General features: G+C 36.7%; 1 protein-coding gene across 3 annotated transcripts in view; it reads right to left on the bottom strand.

The window, feature by feature from the left end:
• Positions 1-20475, bottom strand: part of LOC127631589 (roundabout homolog 1-like) — a 296494-nt gene that overhangs the window by 55302 nt on the left and 220717 nt on the right. For all 3 annotated transcript variants that reach the window (XM_052109827.1, XM_052109829.1, XM_052109828.1), the window contains 6 exons: positions 18305-18462; positions 12997-13117; positions 9257-9395; positions 8770-8897; positions 3554-3678; positions 2731-2902 (listed from right to left, as the gene is read on the bottom strand). In XM_052109827.1, the coding sequence (XP_051965787.1) occupies positions 2731-2902; positions 3554-3678; positions 8770-8897; positions 9257-9395; positions 12997-13117; positions 18305-18462 (843 nt within the window). The remainder of the gene's footprint in view (positions 1-2730; positions 2903-3553; positions 3679-8769; positions 8898-9256; positions 9396-12996; positions 13118-18304; positions 18463-20475) is intronic.

Here is a 20475-nt window from a genome sequence, read left to right as displayed (position 1 = left end):
ACGATACACATTCCTTTAACCTTTTCATGAGTAGGGTCTAAATTCCTCTGCAGTGCCCCCTGGAGTGAGTTATTTTTGCACATGACACTGCACAGCCAGTAGAGGGGGGCAGAGCGTAGACGAGTATTTTTTTTTTTTTTATTGTCATAAAAAAAATGCATATAATATTGTAAACATGTGAACAAATGGGTTATGTCTGCTGTACTGTTTTGTTTTATTTATTTTGTTTTTATAGATGAACATTGTGTGTGTGTGGGTGTGTGTGTGTGTGGGTGTCAAGCACTAATGTAAACAGACTTGGCTGCATGCATGGATAATCACACTCGATCAGCATCTGTGAGTATACAAGTTTTAAACTGTTATCGTAATGTTTATGTGATAGTTTGGATGTCTCTTTCTGAAAACAAATGTATTATATGCCTGAAAAGGATGTTTGAGCTGCTGTTTGTGTGAATGAGCTGCTGTTTGTGTGCATGGGATGATTGCGTTTAGATATGATGGCTGTGCATATACAAGCTGAGAACCGTTATTGTGGTTCTTTGGTGACAATTTGCCTGTTTGTTTCATAAAATAAACATCATGTGCTTGAAAAGACTCTTTGAGCAGCTGTTTGTTTGACGAATGACAAACGCTACTAATGTAAACAAATGGCAGCACACTTTGGAGGAAGACTGTGTTTGATGTATTGACTATGCGTATAAGAGCTATAAACTTTTTATCGTGGTACTTTGGTGACGAGTTGGATGCATGTACATAAAATAAACTTATTATGTGTTTTAAAAGACTGTATGAGTAACTGTTTGAGCAAATATAAATAACAGACGCTTGACCAGCATAGCCTGTGTCGGCACGAAAGTATGTGTGACGCTATTCTGCAGGGCCAAGTTATTAACCATCACATATGTGTGACGGTACGTATGAAAGGGTTAATGTATTGTTTAATATAATAGTAATTACAAATAAATAAATGAAACAATAGCATGTAGGTAAACATTGCACTCTCTCAATTAAGTAAACATTGTAAAGTAATTATTAAAGTATTATTAAAACATGTGTGTGTGTATATATATATATACAGGTGAAACTCGAAAAATTAGAATATCGTGCAAAAGTTCATTAATTTCAGTAATTCAACTTAAAAGGTGAAACTAATATATTATATAGACTCATTACAAGCAAAGTAAGATATTTCAAGCCTTTATTTGATATAATTTTGATGATTATGGCTTACAGCTTATGAAAACCCCAAATTCAGAATCTCAGAAAATTAGAATATTACATGAAATCAATAAAAAAAAGGATTTTAAATACAGAAATGTCGGCCCTCTGAAAAGTATAATCATGCATATGTACTCAGTACTTGGTTTGGGCCCCTTTTGCATTAATTACTGCCTCAATGCGGCGTGGCATGGATGCTATCAGCCTGTGGCACTGCTGAGGTGTTATGGAAGACCAAGATGCTTCAATAGCGGCCTTCAGCTCTTCTGCATTGTTTGGTCTCATGTCTCTCATCTTTCTCTTGGCAATGCCCCATAGATTCTCTATGGGGTTCAGGTCAAGCGAGTTTGCTGGCCAATCAAGCACAGTAATACCATGGTCATTGAACCAGGTTTTGGTACTTTTGGCAGTGTGGGCAGGTGCCAAGTCCTGCTGGAAAATGAAGTCAGCATCTCCATAAAGCTTGTCTGCTGAAGGAAGCATGAAGTGCTCTAAAATGTCCCGGTAGACGGCTGCGTTGACTCTGGACTTAATAAAGCACAGTGGACCAACACCAGCCGATGACATGGCTCCCCAAACCAACACAGACTGTGGAAACTTCACACTGGACTTCAAGCATCTTGGATTGTGTGCCTCTCCATTCTTCCTCCAGACTCTGGGACCTTGGTTTCCAAATGAGATGCAAAATTTGCTCTCATCAGAAAAGAGGACTTTGGACCACTGAGCAACAGACCAGTTCTTTTTTTCTTTAGCCCAGGTAAGACGTTTGACATTTGAAGCCCATGTCCAGGACCCGTCTGTGTGTGGTGGCTCTTGATGCAGTAACTCCAGCCTCAGTCCACTCCTTGTGAAACTCCCCACACATTTGAATGGCCTTTTCCTGACAATCCTCTCCAGGCTACGGTCATCCCTGCTGCTTGTGCACCTTTTTCTTCCACACTTTTCCCTTCCACTTAACTTTCTATTAATGTGCTTTGATACAGCACTTTGAGAACATCCAACTTCTTTTGCAATTACCTTTTGAGGCTTTCCCTCCTTGTGGAGGGTGTCAATGATGGTTTTCTGCACAACTGTCAGGTCAGCAGTCTTCCCCATGATTGTGAATTCAACTGAACCAGACTGAGAGACCATTTAAAGGCTCAGGAACCCTTTGCAGGTGTTTAGCTGATTAGAGTGTGACACTTTGAGCCTACAATACTGAACCTTTTCACAATATTCTAATTTTCTGAGATTCTGAATTTGGGGTTTTCATAAGCTGTAAGCCATAATCATCAAAATTATATCAAATAAAGGCTTGAAATATCTTACTTTGCTTGTAATGAGTCTATATAATATATTAGTTTCACCTTTTAGTTGAATTACTGAAATTAATGAACTTTTGCACGATATTCTAATTTTTCGAGTTTCACCTGTATATATATATATATATATATATATATATATATATATTATAATTTTTTTGGTGCAAAATTATGGATTCAGGTAAACATTTAGATTCTGACTCTGTCTCACCATCTGTAACCTCAAGCAGGACTTTTGTGATTACACTTCCAGCGATGTTCAGAGCCTGACAGCTGTAGTAGCCTCCATCTGAACGCTCGACCGCCGTGATGGTCAGATCACCCGTCTGAGAAACGGAGAAACGACTGGATGGAGGTGGTGGCTGGGAGGAGAACAGCAGGTTCTGGAGGAACGAGATGAAGAATGAAATACACACATTTATTACATAGCTCTCTTGAATGCTTGATTCTAAATTTGTCAATCATAGCATATTTTAGTATAATGACATCTAACGATATAATTGACCATATAATTGTCCCAGGCAACAAATTTTATAAATAAAAATGTATTGTTTTCCTATGTAAATATATGCTAGCATCTCTAGCAGGACCACTGTGTTATTTTAGATGACATATCTATATTTAAATGTTAAAAAGAACTTCAACTATTAAATATGCATCTCGGGGCACCTGCATTCTGTTGTATTTGTTGCGCTGCATTTTGCTTCTTTGTCATTATCACTGTATCGTTATAAAGGTTGCTAAGCATGCTTTGCATCAAGTTTCTTTTCAAACAGTATGTAGTAAATCCTGAACGAATACAAAATAAATTAATAAATTGGCCCCTGAAAAAGCATACTACGTGATAAATAATATTGCCATGTGATCAAACAATCACAAAGTAAAGTGTGTTACAGAGCTGCAGTGTATTTAGGGCCTGCTAGAGTTGTGTGTCTGTGTGTGTGTGTATTTATTTGGCTGACTTTAATGGGGTAGAGTGTGATGCATATTACACGTTCTTATAAAAGAATGTTCAGGAAACACATCTTTCTTACCTGACTGCCTTCTTTCTGCCAAAAGATGGCAGGCTGAGGACTTCCTGTTGCTTCACACTGAAAAGTCACGGTGCGTCCCATCCCGGCCACCTGATTCCTGGGTCTGACCACAAACACTGGAGGAACTGCAGGACAATGAGTTAAACAAACATCAATTACTGCCGGCTCTGTGACAATACAGTCACAACAATCACTGTTATACTGAATGAACCTTCCAAAAGTCTTTTTAAAGGAATGTACTGTCTTCAAAACAAGTAAAAAGGGGAGCTACTTTCTAAGCAGATGAACTCTGGTTGTGTGTTATCATCGCAAATCCTATGGGTGGATTTTCTCCATGTATACAGTCCTCCCGTATATAGGGTGAACGCTACCTGGCTTACCGGCTTTACATGGTCATGACAGAATTTGACAAATTGGTTATAATTTTGCACACAAGCTAGTCTCATGCGTATCGTATTTAAAGCTGATATATGTAACTTTTTCTATTAACTATGTAACTATTAGTAAGCCATTCATAGGTTAATTTTCTTTCTGTGGCATATGAAAAATGTATGTTTGGAGCTATTGGGGGATTTTGCAATTCCGTTTGGTGGCGCTAGTGTCACAGAAATTACATACTTCAGCTTTAAGGCTTTATGCTATAATTTTGAAATTTCAATGTACTTTTCGGTGCAATGCCTTGCCCCATAGACTTCCATTGTGTGAGCATTACTGAAAATATGAGGGAAGGCTGACAGCTCAGGCCTTAATCATTACATTAACAGGAGGTGATAAAACCATAAGTCATAGTCATCTTTAATGGCAGGGAGGGAGATGTGCATGTATTGCAGAGTATAAAAACAGACGTACACTGAAAAAAAAAAATGCACGACCCCTGCGTTCACTTCATTTGCATGTGCAAGGACACAAAGCAATAACATTTATATGGATATGGGGGATACATTTGGGACATCTGTCCTGAACTGACACTCTGATATGGCACCGGAGTCGTGTGGGATGCTGATTTTTATGTATCTCAATGACAAACTCCATCTCAGAGCAGATGCACGGATATCACAAGGGCCCTTGTTGTTTGACACAACACATCCATAAAGGCTCTGAGCCTTTTTAGCTTGTGTTAAGGATGAATATGTTGATATAATGTGACAGAAAGTGTGGCCATTATTTGATGGGGAGCACCACATCCTCCATTAGAGTGTCAGTATAACAATAAACCAATCTTAAATGTTTAAAATCATATACTGATGTAATGTGTTCAGAGACATTAAGTAGTGATCGAATTGAAAGGGCAAGGTGCAGGTCAGCGGGATTGTTCACAGGACCTGAGATATATATATATATATATATATATATATATATATATATATACTGCATAATAGCAGTTTTAATCTATCTATATGTAGATATATATATATATATATATATAGCAGTATATATATATATATCTATATATATATATATATATATATATATAAATGTAACAGTTGATATGCTACATTGAATCACATTTGCACATGTGCATTTTTTATCCTTATTCCACTTTTAAATAATAAGGAAGGTGGAAGGGGGACCCATCTGTATAAAGAGGGAATTAAATGCAAGTGATGCACAAAGCAATAAAAGGAAGCAATTTGTGATGTTACCTTGTACGCTCAAAGAACAAGCATTAGTTTTACCCAGGCCAGCTGTGCTGTCACTGTTGCCGGTGACAGCGCAGACAAGTGTGCTGATTGGTGGAAGGATGGAAGGTGGATGAATGGTGGTTCTGACAACTTCCTGTTGCTGTCAATGCAGCAAAAATGGTGACGGGTGACATTTGCAACTTACCAGACACAACTGAAAGAGGAAAAAAAAATAGAAGAATGCTAAAACACAGATGCAAATAAACCAGACAAAACATGAGGCAAAAATGACAGGATATGCACGTTCAACAAAATCAGTGCAGTGATGTATATGGAAATAAAAACATTTAAAAACAAACATAAGGTGTGGCATGCACAAGCACACATTGGAAATACCATGTGGGTTGGAGTATATGGTGTTAAGAATTCAAATATACAAAGAAACAATTATGTCACAGTCTTAAATTGTGGAACTGAGCAAGATGCATGAATGGAGGTATTGTTCCTTTAGTCTGGCCATCGATTTTATGAGGTGAACGAAGGGACCTGGGGTCTGGACGGTTTTAAAGAAACAAACATATTCTCAAAAATGTAAGAAACACTTTACAGCAGCATTTTATGAGTAAAAATGAGTAATGAGTGAAAGCCTCAAATTAAATGAAAGTATGATCATGTTCGAAATTTTTATTTCTCACTAGACGTTTCTTTTTGAACGATTTATCTGTTCACATTACTGATGGAATAAATCAAGTCCCACATTTTTTCACATTGGATGCCCTGATAATGCATCATATTGACTTAAAATACAACACCACTTGATTTTACCCATTGGCATATTCCTTTAACCTCATGGCCTTATTTAAAGGAACAGTTAACCCAAAATGAAAATGTGGTCATAATTTACTCACTCTCATGTTGTTTGGTACTAAAAACAACACAACTTTTATTGCTACAACTGTGAACGGGCTTCTCTAATGCACTCATGAATGTGCAGCAGACATCAGAATTTCACACCAAAAAAATACTTACATTTTTAGATGTCACCAAAACGTATTGCATGCCTTCAGAAGACTTGGAATATGACACATACAGTAAGTGGAATGGACTACTTTTATGATACTTATAGGTCTTTTTAACCTTTAAAGTGAGCCACTTTCCATTGCCATTGTATTGAAAAGAAGGCATGTGATATTAATGAAAAAATCTTATGTGTTGTGCAGAAGAGAGACAGTCATATATGGGTTTGGAACAACATGAGAGTGATGAACTGATGACAGAATTTACATTTTTAGGTGAACTATTCTTAAGCCAGCAGACACGTTGTTTCAGAGTAAGTTATTACATTTTTATAAAATATTCTGAAAACTTTTTTCTTTTGATTTTTTCTTTCTTCTTTAGAATAATGAGCACTGACACCAGGGGCATTTCTAAAGAAAGCTAAAAGGGTCAATTTTGATTTCACATTATTTTAACACAATGACTTTGTGGCTGTTGAAGTAGATGGACAGAGTGGCACAAAGCGAGTGAGAGAAAAGGAGGTATATTTCTGAATCGTGAGCAGCTGGGTACAGAGAACTCGCCTGGCACGGTTTTCTCTTTTGGCAATGGTTTCAGCTCCCACTCTACTTGGTTTCCATGGCCCATTAGCACAGCTACTCCTGGGACTCGCTGCGCATTCTAGCACTCTCCTCAAATACATCAATACTAATGACTAAATCACAAGCTGAGAGGCCTCGTTTGCAGCCAGCATTATCTTTTCATGGCCTTTTAAGAGAGAACTGACTCTAATTCTAAAATACTTGAATGTGTAGAGTATATGTGTGTTTTCATGGCCGTGTCATAGTCAGACGCCTACCTAGACAGCATTTCTGGGCCTTAAAAGACAGTTCAAGCAAAAATTCTTACTAGGTTTTGAGACAAAGCCCTTGTATGTCTTGTTCACCAAAAACACTACTGAGACAAAAGACGTTCTGTAAAAGTGTTATTTCCTAGTGCAAACATGTTTGATAAATATCATTCTTCTGCCATTCGAAGATCAAATCTGTGCCAACAGAATATTTAGATATAATCTCTTCACTGAATAGATGGATTATTGAAGTAGACTTGTTTATAAGTCTGGATTCAAAGTTCAATGCCGGGCAAACATAAATGTACTGCACAACAATAATTCAGTCATTTCTATATGCAGTAAAATGAGTAAAAGCAATACGCAGATTTGGGAAGGAGAGAGACGATGGGGAAAATTGCTCAGGGGTGTCAGGACACAATGTGGACATTGTTCTCTGAAGACTTGAGCTCAAAGAGTGTGAAATTTAACTCAAGTGACTCAAGCTTAAAGTGAAAAAAAAGAAGAAAAACAAAGGTGCCTGAATTTACTTCATGAGTAAAAGGGGTGTGTCCTGATGTATAGTTATATGAACAAAACTTTGTACCCACTTGACTGAATTTCTGTTCACTTTTTATATTAATTTTGATTTGTAGTTTTGCAAACAAATATGAATTGTTCCTATTAATGGATAACTGTCTTTTATGTAATAAATCAATTGGATTTTCATTTGTGTTATTTCTTAGTTTTAATGGATCAACTATTATTGTAAAATATGGAAAATAAAAAAGAATAAGTAGGTGTGTCCAAATTTATATATATATATAAAATTATTATAATATAAGTATTATTGTTATTGATTTATTTATTTTAAATATCCAGATTTTATTGTTTTAAGTCAATTAAAATAATGTTAACAAAATCAATTTTTGAAATGTCAGATAAAATTAATTATTAATTATTTATTATTATATTAATAAATATATATATATATATATTATATAAAAATAAATAAATAATAATAATTATATAAGTATTATTGTTTTTTTATTTATATATATATATATATATATATATATATATATATATATATATATATATATATATATGTTAATATAATAATAAATAGTTAATAATTAATTTTATCAGACATTTCACAAATTGATTTTGTTAACATTATTTTAATTGACTTAAAACAATAAAATCTGGAATGAGGTTCAAATCAATGAAATTAAATTAAATTTCATTATAATACCTATATTTTACACTCAATTATTATTATTATTATTTTTAAGGTTTACACATTTAAATTCTATAAGAAAACATCATCAAACTGAATGGACTAATCTTTACAAATACAATAACATTTTATTAATTTAATTTTGTTAAACATTACACAATTTAATTTGATGGAATTTTTTTAATGAAAAGCTGTACATTTTGAGATAACATTCAGTAAAAATCTAAGATTGCGTAAACAAAAAAAAAGAAGAGATTCAGGCTGTCCATGCTGCAGTTCTCTAGTTCCACCAGAGTTATGGAGGGATATTCAAAATCAAGGATCCACTCGGGTAAAACAACGTGACAACCTGTCAAACCCCTAAACGTATCGAAACTAACAGCTGTGAAGAAGTGGTCCAAAAGACAGACACAAATATCCATCTATGAAAGACATTTGCAACTTCAAATTAAAGAAAACTGCTGGTGGACATTTACAGTATCAGCTTATCAAATGCAGTATGATAGATGAGAGTACAAGGTGTCCTTACCGTGGACTGTGAGGGTGGCGCTGGCCTCTGTCTTCCCCATCATGTTCTCGGCCTGACAGGTGTAAGTACCAGCGTCTCCTGATGTCAGTCTCTTCAGTTTGAGAGTGTGATCCTCCCAGATCTCATGCCTGACAACACACAACATACACAAACAGAGGTTCCTCAAGAGTCTCACTAACTCCTGACAGGCAACATTGTGATTGCAGTATGAGAACCGTCCCATAGATATGGCTGGAGTCCCTCTTTCTAAGAAAGTCTAGGAGGCTTTTTCACCCAATTCATTGAACACCAGATAAAAACGTCTGAACAAGTAACGACTTGATCATTATTCTTAATGCACATATTAGCAAGCGTACAAACTACAATCCCCATCCTTAACCTACAATACTTTCTGCATTCCTAAAGCTGCAATAAAATCATATTAAGGCATTATTTAGTAGGTTTATGAAGGTTCCACTGTGTGCACACAAACATGCAGTGTACGTACCGTGCCTTGGGCAGTTCTCCATCCTCTTTCCTCCAGCGAATGGTGGGCACGGGGTCTCCATGAGCCTCACACCTGAACTCAACGATCTGATCCACCAGCACAGACTGACTGTTCGGCTTCCTCAAGAAACTGGGCCTCTCTTCACACGCACACAAATATAAAACCACAAATATTATTAGTAGAGCAATATGCTTAAAGAGATTTACTCACCCTCATGCCATCCCAGATGCATGTAAATTTCTTTCTTCTGCTGAACACAAATGAATCCTTTTTAGAAGAATATTTCAGCTCTGGCACACACAATGCAAGTGAATGGTGGCCAAAAGTTCCAAAATGCATATAAAGGCAGCATAAAAGTAATCTATATGACTCCAGTGGTTAAATCCATGTCTTCAGAAGTGATATGATAGGTGTGGTGAGAAACAAATCAATATGAGTCTTCCTGGACAATAGGATGTGATATGCACAAAGAATGCGAATCGACAAAAACAAAAGGAGAATGTGAAAGTGAAAGCGAAGATATTAACTAAAAAAGGACTTAAACATGAATCTGTTTCTCACCCACAGTTATCATATGACTTCTGAAGACATTGATTTAACCACTGGAGTCTTATGGATTACTTGTATGCTGCCTTTATGTGCTTTTTTTGCTTCAAAGGTTTGGTCACCATTCACTTGCATTGTATGGACCTTCAGAGCTGAAATTATATTCTAAAAATCTTAATTTGTGTTTAGCAGAAGAAAGAAATTCATACACATCTGGGATGGCATGAGGGTGAGTAAAATGTTGAGAGAGTTTTTATTTTTGGGGGAACGATCCCTTTAATGTAGTACAAAGATGTGACATCTTAAGGATGATCTTAAGTCTAATGGTGTGAACTGCAATGACCAAAGAAACAAAAAATGTTGGATTGAATCCACACATTTTAGGTGAAACTCAATTGCAAAATAAATTGCTCTGAACAACAGGCCGGTTATTGGCCTTTGTTGACTTTGGGGGATTTTCATAAGTAAATATTTGTACATGCAATAATTCACCATTAATTTAATTAATTATTCAGCATGTCTTACATATGTTACATTTTTGATCGATTGACAGCCTTGTTATTAGGAAACACATGACATGCAATAGATCTTTACAGGTCATTGCCCAACTCTAATCTGATTGGCTAGTTAGGCACTTACTGAACGCAACATCTCACCAATTGACCTTTATTTATTCTTTCTCCTCTCACTTTCTCTTTCACTCTTTCATAACAGCTACATGAGGGACATTTAGTGGCTTTCCTCTAACAAACAATCTGCCTTTCATTCTTCCCTCAGCTAGACCTCTTTAGAGCCTATAAGTGCATGCATCTAACTCTAAAGCAAGCTTCTGCTTAGATCTGTTTATTAAGATTATATAATATTGATATTATCTTACTCATTGATGTGAGGATACATTATTAAGGCCCCTTTTCTTTCCTGTGTTGATGTAATTTATATTGAAACAGGAAGTTGGCCGGGGCACATAGAAGTGCTCGTCCCTTATTTTAAACAGTCAATACTCTTTATCTTATGCCACAACTGTGAATCATGATTTGCTACTTGGTATTGTTGGTAAGATTTGCTAAAACAGTCAAAACATTGAATAAAGATATTGATGATGATGATGCGTATATATTTTACATACAATATACAGCCAGTTGTAAATAAACATTCTGTATATTATATGCTGTATATGATATATACTGTATAAAATCCCCAATTACGAAGATTGAGGAGGAACTGTCACAGCCTTTTTTCACTCTTAGAACAAAATTCTGATGTTGCATGATGCAAACTGATATGGTAAGTTTGAGGATCACAAATGAATGTATATTTCTATGCGAGTATGTGTGTGTTTTTGAATGAAGGATGTATGAAGTGTGAGGTGTGAGCTGGTATTTGTTTAATGAGCAAAAAAAATAAGGTTTATGGGTACATGTGTCCTAACAGGGTCAATGACACGCTTGAGTCGTCCTACAGCTATGCACACAAACTTGAAACATCTGGATTCTCTCTTTCGCTGTCCATAAACAAACACTTCATACGATGTGTTTGTGTGTACTTAAGTGAATCCATCTGCATGTGTTTACAAATGCACAAAGGGTTTGTGTGGGAACCTGATCATATACAGTTGAAGTCAGAAGTTTACATACACCTTAGCCAAACACATTTAAAATCAGTTTTTCACAATTCCAGATATTTAATCGTAGAAAACATTCCCTGTCTTAGTTCAGTTAGGATCACTACTTTATTTTAAGAATATGTCAGAATAATAGTAGAGAGAATTATTTATTTCTGCTTTTATTTCTTTCATCACATTCCCAGTGGGTCAGAAGTTTACATACACTTTGCTGTATTTGGTAACATTGCCTTAAAATTGTTTAACTTGGGTCAAACATTTTGGGTAGCCTTCCACAAGCTTGGCCCATTCCTCCAGACAGAACTGGTGTAACTGAGTCAGGTTTGTAGGCCTCCTTGCTCGCACACGCTTTTTTAGTTCTGCCCACACAATTTCTATCAGATTGAGGTCAGGGCTTTGTGATAGCTACTAGGGCTGCAACAAATTATTATTTTGATAATCGATATATCAAAATCACGCCATCACGTTATAATCTAGCTACAACAAGGGCACGTGCTCAAGGGACGAGTGCCCCCCAACAGAGCATCAGCCGGGTGCAGTTTCAATCTCTCCCCCTTAGCACTCCAGGACCAATTTTTGTTTCATCAGACCAGAGGAAATTTCTCCAAAAAGTAAGATCTTTGTCCCATGTGCACTTGCAAACTGAAGTCTGGCTTTTTTTAATGGTGGTTTTGGAGCAGTGGCTTCTTCCTTGCTGAGCAGCCTTTCAAGTTATGTCGATATAGGACTTGTGTTACTGTGGATATAGATACTTGTATACCTGTTTCCTCCAGCATCTTCACAAGGTCCTTTGCTGTTGTTCTGGGATTGATTTGCACTTTTCTCACCAAACTAAGCTAATCTCTAGGAGACTGAATGTGTCTCCTTCCTGAGCAGAATGATAGCTGCGTGGTCCCATGGTGTTTATACTTGCGTACTATTGTTTGTACAGATGAATGTGGTACTTTCAGGCATTTAGAAATTGCTGCCAAGGATGAACCAGACTTGTGGAGGTCCAAAAAATATTTTTCTGAGGTCTTGGATGATTTCTTTTGATTTTCCAATGATGTCAAGCAAAGAGGCACTGAGTTTGAAGGTAGGCCTTAAAATACATCCAAAGGTACACCTCCAATTGACTCCAATTAGCCTATCAGAAGCTAATTGGCTAAAGGCTTGACATCATTTTCTGGAATTTTCCAATCTGCTTAAAGACACAGTTAACTTAGTGTATGTAAACTTCTGACCAACTGGAATTATGATACAGTCAATTAAAAGTCTAACAATCTGTCTGTAAACAAATTTTGGAAAAATTACTCATGCCATGCACAAAGTAGATATCGTAAAATACTTTCCAAAACTATAGTTTGCTAATATGAAATCTGTGGAGTGGTTAAAATATGAGTTTTAATGACTTCAACTTAAGTGTATGTAAATGTCTGACTTCAACTGTATACATGCATGTCTGGATGAAGACAAATCATATGCCCATGTTTTTGCCAATTAGTTATCTGACGAGGTAAAATCCATACATTTAAAAGAATTTTGCATATATGTAACATTTTTTCAGAAGAAGTGACACTTAGTCAATACGTACCGAGAACAGTCAACTCTGCAATCTCACTCTCTCGTTCGCCCATCATGTTGGTTCCCACGCAAACGTATTTTCCCGCGTCTGTCTTCCTGGTATTCGTAATCATTAGTTTTCCACCTCGTATCTAAAAGAAAGAAAAGATTAGAGAGTTAAATTAATAAATTATAGTCATTCTATATTCACTTTTTCAAAATATTTACATTTAATAACTGAGTTCAAATTTAACGAGGAAACTTTTGTACTAGATACTTTCACTTTTTATTGAACACCATGTCCAGGTTACATTTCACCCTGAAATCAAAAGAATATATATAGATATATTTTGTTTTGTTGTTTTCAATAGTGTCATTAGATTCTCTTTACAATGCAGATATAGTGTTTATATCAGCATGAATTAAAGAAAGAACAATCAATAACACCATTATGAATAAATACTAAATAATGAATAAATAAAACAATATATGAATCATTATATAATTTATTTCCCATTTATTTCACAGTAATGAGAATGAGTTGTGGGCTTATTTGTCATGAAAATATTGCAAAAATACAACAATTCTTATTGGTTCTAAAAAAAATAAGTATTTTTTATATCAAATATTGATTTTTAGCAGAAATATGACTCGTTTTTGTCATCTATTGTATGTTTTGGACATCTATTCTTTAAGAGTGGCCCCCCTTGTCAAATGTCATTCCCATTATCTCCCCTGTCAACAACCCTTGAAATACCTGCAGTACATGCATATCTAGATCCATATATGAATACACGTCAATGTGTGTGAATGTGTGCATCGGCTATACAGGTGAGCTTATATTTTCCCAAGGATTTGATTACAGGCCAGGGGGGCCTTTGTCATATCAACAGATCACACTCACACTCACACGCACACACGCACACGCACATGCAAACGCACACATGCACACACGCACACGCAACGCACACACACACACACATGCATGCTCAACATATCTGATCCATGCATTAGGAGACCACACGGTGAGAGTCAATGATGGGGAGCAGAATGTGGCAGCTCTCCTACGGCCCCCTACATGCCTGCACTTAAACAGGTCAACATGTGGGTTCACTTTATGGCAGAGCATGTCATGTCTCATTGGTTATCATTCACTGACAATGTTGAATCCAGCAGTGTGTTAATATGTGGAATGTGTAAACAGAGTCTCAGATAAAGACCAGAGGTGTAACAAACATATATTAGCTGTAAAGCCCATAATTCACAAATTAGTTACAGATATTACACTCTCTAGGTCATGTGCACAAAGGACATATGTAAAATATAAAAAGTGTACATAAATTGTCAGTAAAGAAGATAAAAAAGAACAAAAAAATTAAGAAATTAAATGTAATTTTAATGGGAAAATAAGTATTTAACTGGTAGATAGATGAGTAGAAATAATGAAATAATGATAAAATGATTGATCAAATGACTGAACAAACGAACATAGATATGAGAAAATAGATACAGTATGACACGTAGACACATAGATACTGTATGAACAAATCAATGAACAAATTAATAAACTATAGACAGATATGAACAAACATCAGGCAGGCAGGCAGACAGATATGACTGAATGAATGAACAAACAAACAACAGGCAATCAGATGGATGGATAGATAGACAGATATATATTTTTCATTTCTCATCAGCTCACACAGACTCAAAGGTGTAAATTGAGAGTTGCCCTGATTGTCCAGATTTGTTTTTTGTCCAGATCTACATTTAAAAGGCATTTAAACCTCAGCGAACATCAAAACAAAATCTTCCACAGGTCTCCATCAGTGTCTCATGGGACATCTCCAGCACTTCCTATCCGGACACGTTCTACGATCTTCTGAAGCATTCTTGAGCCCCGTCACCTCTACTAAATATTAATGGTGGAAAAGAGTCTTTAAACCAAGGAGTGGGGTGGAGGGGAGAGGAAGGAGGCCGAGTTTATTTAAGACACCCTGTGGTGTTGGAGAGGGTTTGAAGTGTCATTATGTTACTATTTGTTTGAGGGAGAGCTTAACGGCTGAAATGGCACGAGACACACAAAGCAGACAAGGTCAGGTCACACGTTAAGTGCGTTTGTGTATGTTTAGAGGAAACGAATACAGAGGAAAATTGAGAATGTGCTTCAGAAAAGTTAAAACTTTGGAGAAACACAATAGCTCTGTTCTAGAGAACTGGTGTGCTGACTTCTGTTTACATTGGCAGCATTCAATCTGAAATGGAATCTCATAAATGACTGATTGGAAACTCCATTAATGAAGTCCATAATCTCAAGTAGTTGAACTAAGTTCTTTCATTTAAAAGAATAGTTCACCCAAATATGAAAATGATGTCATCATTTCTCACCCTCCTGTCATTCTAAACACATATGACTTTTTTGGGGTCCTTTTTAAAGCTTTAAAGTGAGTCACTATCCACTGTCAAGGTGTTGAGAGGACAGTCTGTGATATATACTTTGTATTATTCTATCCAAGAAGAATAGTCATATGGGTTTGGATTGACATGAGGGTAAATTATGATATAATTAAAAAAAATTCTGTTCGCTCAACATCTACACAAATCCATTGAACACACGCATATTGGGTGAAAGAGTGTATTTTTCTTAGATGGAATAATTTTCTATCAACATTTATTTTAGTGGGCATCCCAAATAAAATATATATTTAAAATCGACTCCATCCGCCATCTTGGATGAAAATGCTCCCTGTACATATTGCAATGCATTCTGAGACTGCCTTGCCAATAAAAGATACATGCTTACTTAAATTATGACCAAAAGTGGTATTTTAAGTGCCGTTCACACAGACAAAATTTGCTACAGCAAAGAATGTCCAGAAGTCAATCATTTTTAATGAATGTTTGTGATTGAGGGACCTCCATGATAAAATCGCTGTCAGTGTGAACGCCCCTTAATAAGGTATAATTGTGATGCCTACTTTTGGCAGCCTTTAGGCCAAAAGCATGCCTAAATGATGCTTAGAAATGTTGCCTAGCTTGGGAGATATACATTTACATTTACATTTATGCATTTGGCAGATGCTTTTATCCAAAGCGACTTACAGAGCCCTTATTACAGGGACAATCCCCTGGAGCAACCTGGAGTTAAGAGCCTTGCTCAAGGACACAATGGTGGTGGCTGTGGGGATTGAACCAGGGACCAAATATACTATCTATTGGTTATTCTACACAACCAGTAACATCCAACAGAACTCTACTAGACACTAGCATACTAACTCTTCTTCACATCCTTCAAGTCTCATACACACAAACTAATATTTTGAGTTCCATCAAGGCGTGATCCCTTTACTGTCCATCCAGCGTCAATGAAAGCACCCTCATTCTCTCCATTCTCTGGTAACAGCAGGAAGGCCGTCGAGGATGCAATCAATCGGAGCGTTGGGAGATTGCCGTATCCACATGCCTTTTGTCTTGTTTTGTTTGACAACAGTTGTTGAGCAGAAGTGCTAGTATGGTGCTTGCTGTGTGAAGTAATTCAGTAGGCCAGATAATCATGTACAAATGCCGAACAAACAGCAAGAAGACAATACAAACTGTGAGCCCCAGTTAATTATTGAGCAGACTGCAGAAATTACTATTGAAAAGCAATTAATGGCGAAATTGGCGCTTTTTAATTCAGAGATATCTGTGGCGCTCAAAGCAAATGCATAATAAGTGTGCTGATGCTCATTATTGTATGCAGCTATCCGTAGTTGATCCAATGTTTCAAGGCATATTAGTTTTGAATATCATTTTGTGAGGAAATCTATTTATGGTAATATTACAATTAATTAATTGGGACACCATGTAATTAATTCGATTAAAAATTTTAGGGATTGACAGCCCTGCATTATGAACTAACATGAATTAGCAATGAACAATTGTATTTCCATTCATTAAAATTAACCAAAATGATTAAATGCTGTTAAAAAATACTGTTCATTCTCCTGTATTATTTGAGCTGTAAAGTTGTTTAAATTGTCATTTTAATAGTCATTTTAAGGTTTGTTGACATTACATCATCATGGCAACAAAGTTGTAAAATTGGCTATTAATTTACACAGAAAAGGTTAGTAAGTGATGTTCTTGCACTAAAATCATGTTTACATGCATATTGTTTATGTCTTGTGGCTATATTAATGTTCAAAAATTGGCCCCCATTAACTTCCACTGTAAGTGCCTCATTGCAAACAAGATTTTTGCTTTTTTAAAGAAATGGAGAGACAAGCCAAAAATTATTTTTTGTTGTAATCAATATTATGCTACAAATGCTGTCGATTGAACTTAACTTGTATTGAACCCAGAATCAAACATCAATTATGTGACAATATGTGAATTTGCAGGTCAGTATTCACCAAACCTGAACTTGGAATGCATTGAAAGAGGAATCAACATTGCATGTACTTGATTCTACTTTGTGCTTGAATGGAAGTGAATGGAACACAAAGTCTAGTGTGACTGCACGATAAAACGTTGTCCAAACCTTGGAATGCGTAACTCATTATAATTTCCTTTTTAGCCACTAAATGCTAAATTTGTATTCCCAAAAACTGCTGCAAACAGTCTGATTAAAAATAACAGCTCCAAAACCACCTTTAGCTTTATTCGCAACGAATTAGACAAATGGAAAAGGAGCAGCGCTGTGCATAGAAAAAGTCACTCTTTAAATGACAAAAGAGAGCTGATTGATTCTGTTACTTAATTTCCCCCACATTTAATTAGAAAAAACTAATTTGTGCCCCTGGTTTAAAGACTGCATTAAATCAGTGGCGAGTTTTCGACTTGCAAAGGCAAACTTTCATTCCCAAATGTCTTTCCAATCAAATGAGTGGGCTCTATTAATTTTCCTTGACAGAGTCTTTGGCCACGACACAGTTTAAACACTGTTAGGGCAATAGCCCTAATCGACCTTCATTTGCTTGAAAAATGCAGCAGAAGCAATTGTTATCCACACGCATTAAATGAGGGTACTTCCTTCTATGTGGTGCTGTGTCGTTTATTAGACAACAAATCAGTGCGCCTTCATTAGTAATGGTTAGTTGGAATATATTGGTTTACTTAAAGAAGTCCAGAATTATGATGGGATCAGAACACTTCTGATCCCATCATATAGAACGGTCTATCTTTACATTTACATGAATTAATTAAGCTGACGCTTTTATCCAAAATGACAACTGATTGGGTGGTCACCAGATTCCAACCAGAAAGAGGACTTTCCAAACATGATGATTGCTACACTTGGACCAGCATAGATATTCATGCTAGTCTAAGCTGGTACTACACTCAAATGTCATTCTTACCGTAATCCTTTCATCTCTGTCGTCTATGGTGACTCCATCTTTTTTCCAGGAGATGGTCGGTTCTGGGTGCCCACGGGGCGGCTGGCACTCCATGACCGCCGGCTCACCCGCCGCCACCATTACATCCACAGGGTTCTGTCTGAAGTCATCACGGAGAACTGAAAAAGAGAAAAAGAAAATGGTATTAAACACATGCACAGCATTTCCCTAAGACGGCAGATTCTCAAACAGGAAACCATTCGAGCAATAACAAATTACTTACCACCAGAGGAACATATTTCTTCTCTTGCCTGGCGCAAAGCACCTCTAATCTATTTCAAACATACAACGATTAAGCCTAACACATCTGTTTACATTAGCTAAAAACCCACAAAAGAGTTCGAAACATGAAACATGGAAGCTCTCTTTCTGTTGAGTAGACCTTGTTACGCTGGCATCTCAACATGTAAGTGATATTAATGTGGAATGCTAGTCAGCAGCAAAGATTGCACATTCATCCAAACCACCAACCAGTCTCCTGATCTTCATGTTGAAGTGTGCAATAATGTCTAACGTAATTCAGATTCAAGTCAGTCAACCCAGTTATCTTGAACTGTGACAGATTTGCTTAAAGTAATCCTATTAATCTGAGACAACATTCCTTTCAGTATCATGTAGGCTGCTGTACATACATCACATCAACACAATAGATTAGTCTGAAAGCTTTCCATTATACTATATACATCTGACATGGGAAAAGCACATTTGGTGAAACATAGCAACTTGACTATTTTACCCATTATTTGTGTGCTATATATTTAATTGTTTATTAGAGTATTGTGTTGTTAGCTTAGCAACATGCTAACACTATCGCAATCAACTCTGAGTCGAGTCTACCTTTCGTTTCACATGAGAAATATTGAGTCTAGTTACCTGGACAAGTGCCACAGTTCAGTGTGTCAGAGGCTCATAATGGTACTATAATAAACAGAGAGAGATGTCTGAGTTAACCAGATCCCAATATTTCTGCCCTTTTCCAAAGTTATGTTTAAGTCGACAAATGCACACTTCTCTCAGCTCTCACGCCCCTCAACATGTTACTGTCGGCGCAGTTAACCTCAGCATTAGATCAAAGCGGGATGCTCAAGGTAACCTGAACTTCTGACGGCCTCCAAATTCCTTTAAGACCTTAAGCACTTAATTGGCCATATGATTCCAGTTTCTCCTGCTTGTAATGTCACAGCAGGTAAAAATCCCCCTTTCACCCCTCTGAAAAGTCCAAGAAAGGTGATTCCCTAAAGAAGAAAAAAACAACAACAGCTTAAATCAGCCTGAAGTAGAAAGCTGGTCTTACAGCCTGGCCAAGCTGTTTAAGGTGGTCTGTTTTCTGTTTTTAGAGGGTCTTTGGGCATTTGTCAGCTTGGCCAGGATGGAAAAACCAGCTAAACTAGTTTACACTGGTTCAGACCAGCCAGACCATACCCCTACTGTCTTTAACTTCTAAACAACCTTAAACCAGCCTTTAGTGGTTCACTGGTGTCCCACCCTGGTCAAGCTAGTTAGGCTGGTCTATTTTGATGGTTTTAGAGGGGGTTTCAGCACTATTAGACTGAGAGACCAACTAGACTAACTGAAGACCAGCTTAAACCAGCTAAGACCAGCAAACACCTTTAGCTTGGTTTAACCTGTGTTTTTTTTTCAGCAAAGTAACTGTGAGTTAAATGGAAATTATTTATACAATATTAATTATTCTATAATCTCTCACTCTCTTTTTCCATTTCTCTCCATCTTTTCTCTATAACATCTCTCAAGCAATTTGTTTCTTCCAGCCAAGTATTTCAACAAGCCTCTAGTTTTCCTTGACCAACATAATTATGCAGGCACACCACACGTACACATTAGAATATCACTGGATACTGTCTGTGTACCACCAGGGATGCTGGTTTTCACGCAGTACCAACAATCTGGGATGGAGTTTGCACAGTTGTGTGAAACGAGCCCTCAATTTTAATTGAACTCTTAAGCTGAGAAACTTGATAACATTCACTCTTTTTAACAGGGCTTTGTGGGGGAGGATGTGTGCATAAGTCTCTTGCTCTGAACATGTGTCTACAAAATGAGGTCCTGGCAATAAAATAAACCACTGGAGTGCATCAAATAGAGAGAGAGAGAGAGAGATAGAGAGAGAGGGG

This window comes from Xyrauchen texanus, chromosome 38 (genome assembly GCF_025860055.1).
Source record: "Xyrauchen texanus isolate HMW12.3.18 chromosome 38, RBS_HiC_50CHRs, whole genome shotgun sequence".
NCBI classification, from domain to species: Eukaryota; Metazoa; Chordata; class Actinopteri; order Cypriniformes; family Catostomidae; genus Xyrauchen; species Xyrauchen texanus.
The sequence above is the reverse complement of the archived record's forward strand: the minus strand, read 5'-3'. Positions and strand labels throughout refer to the sequence as shown.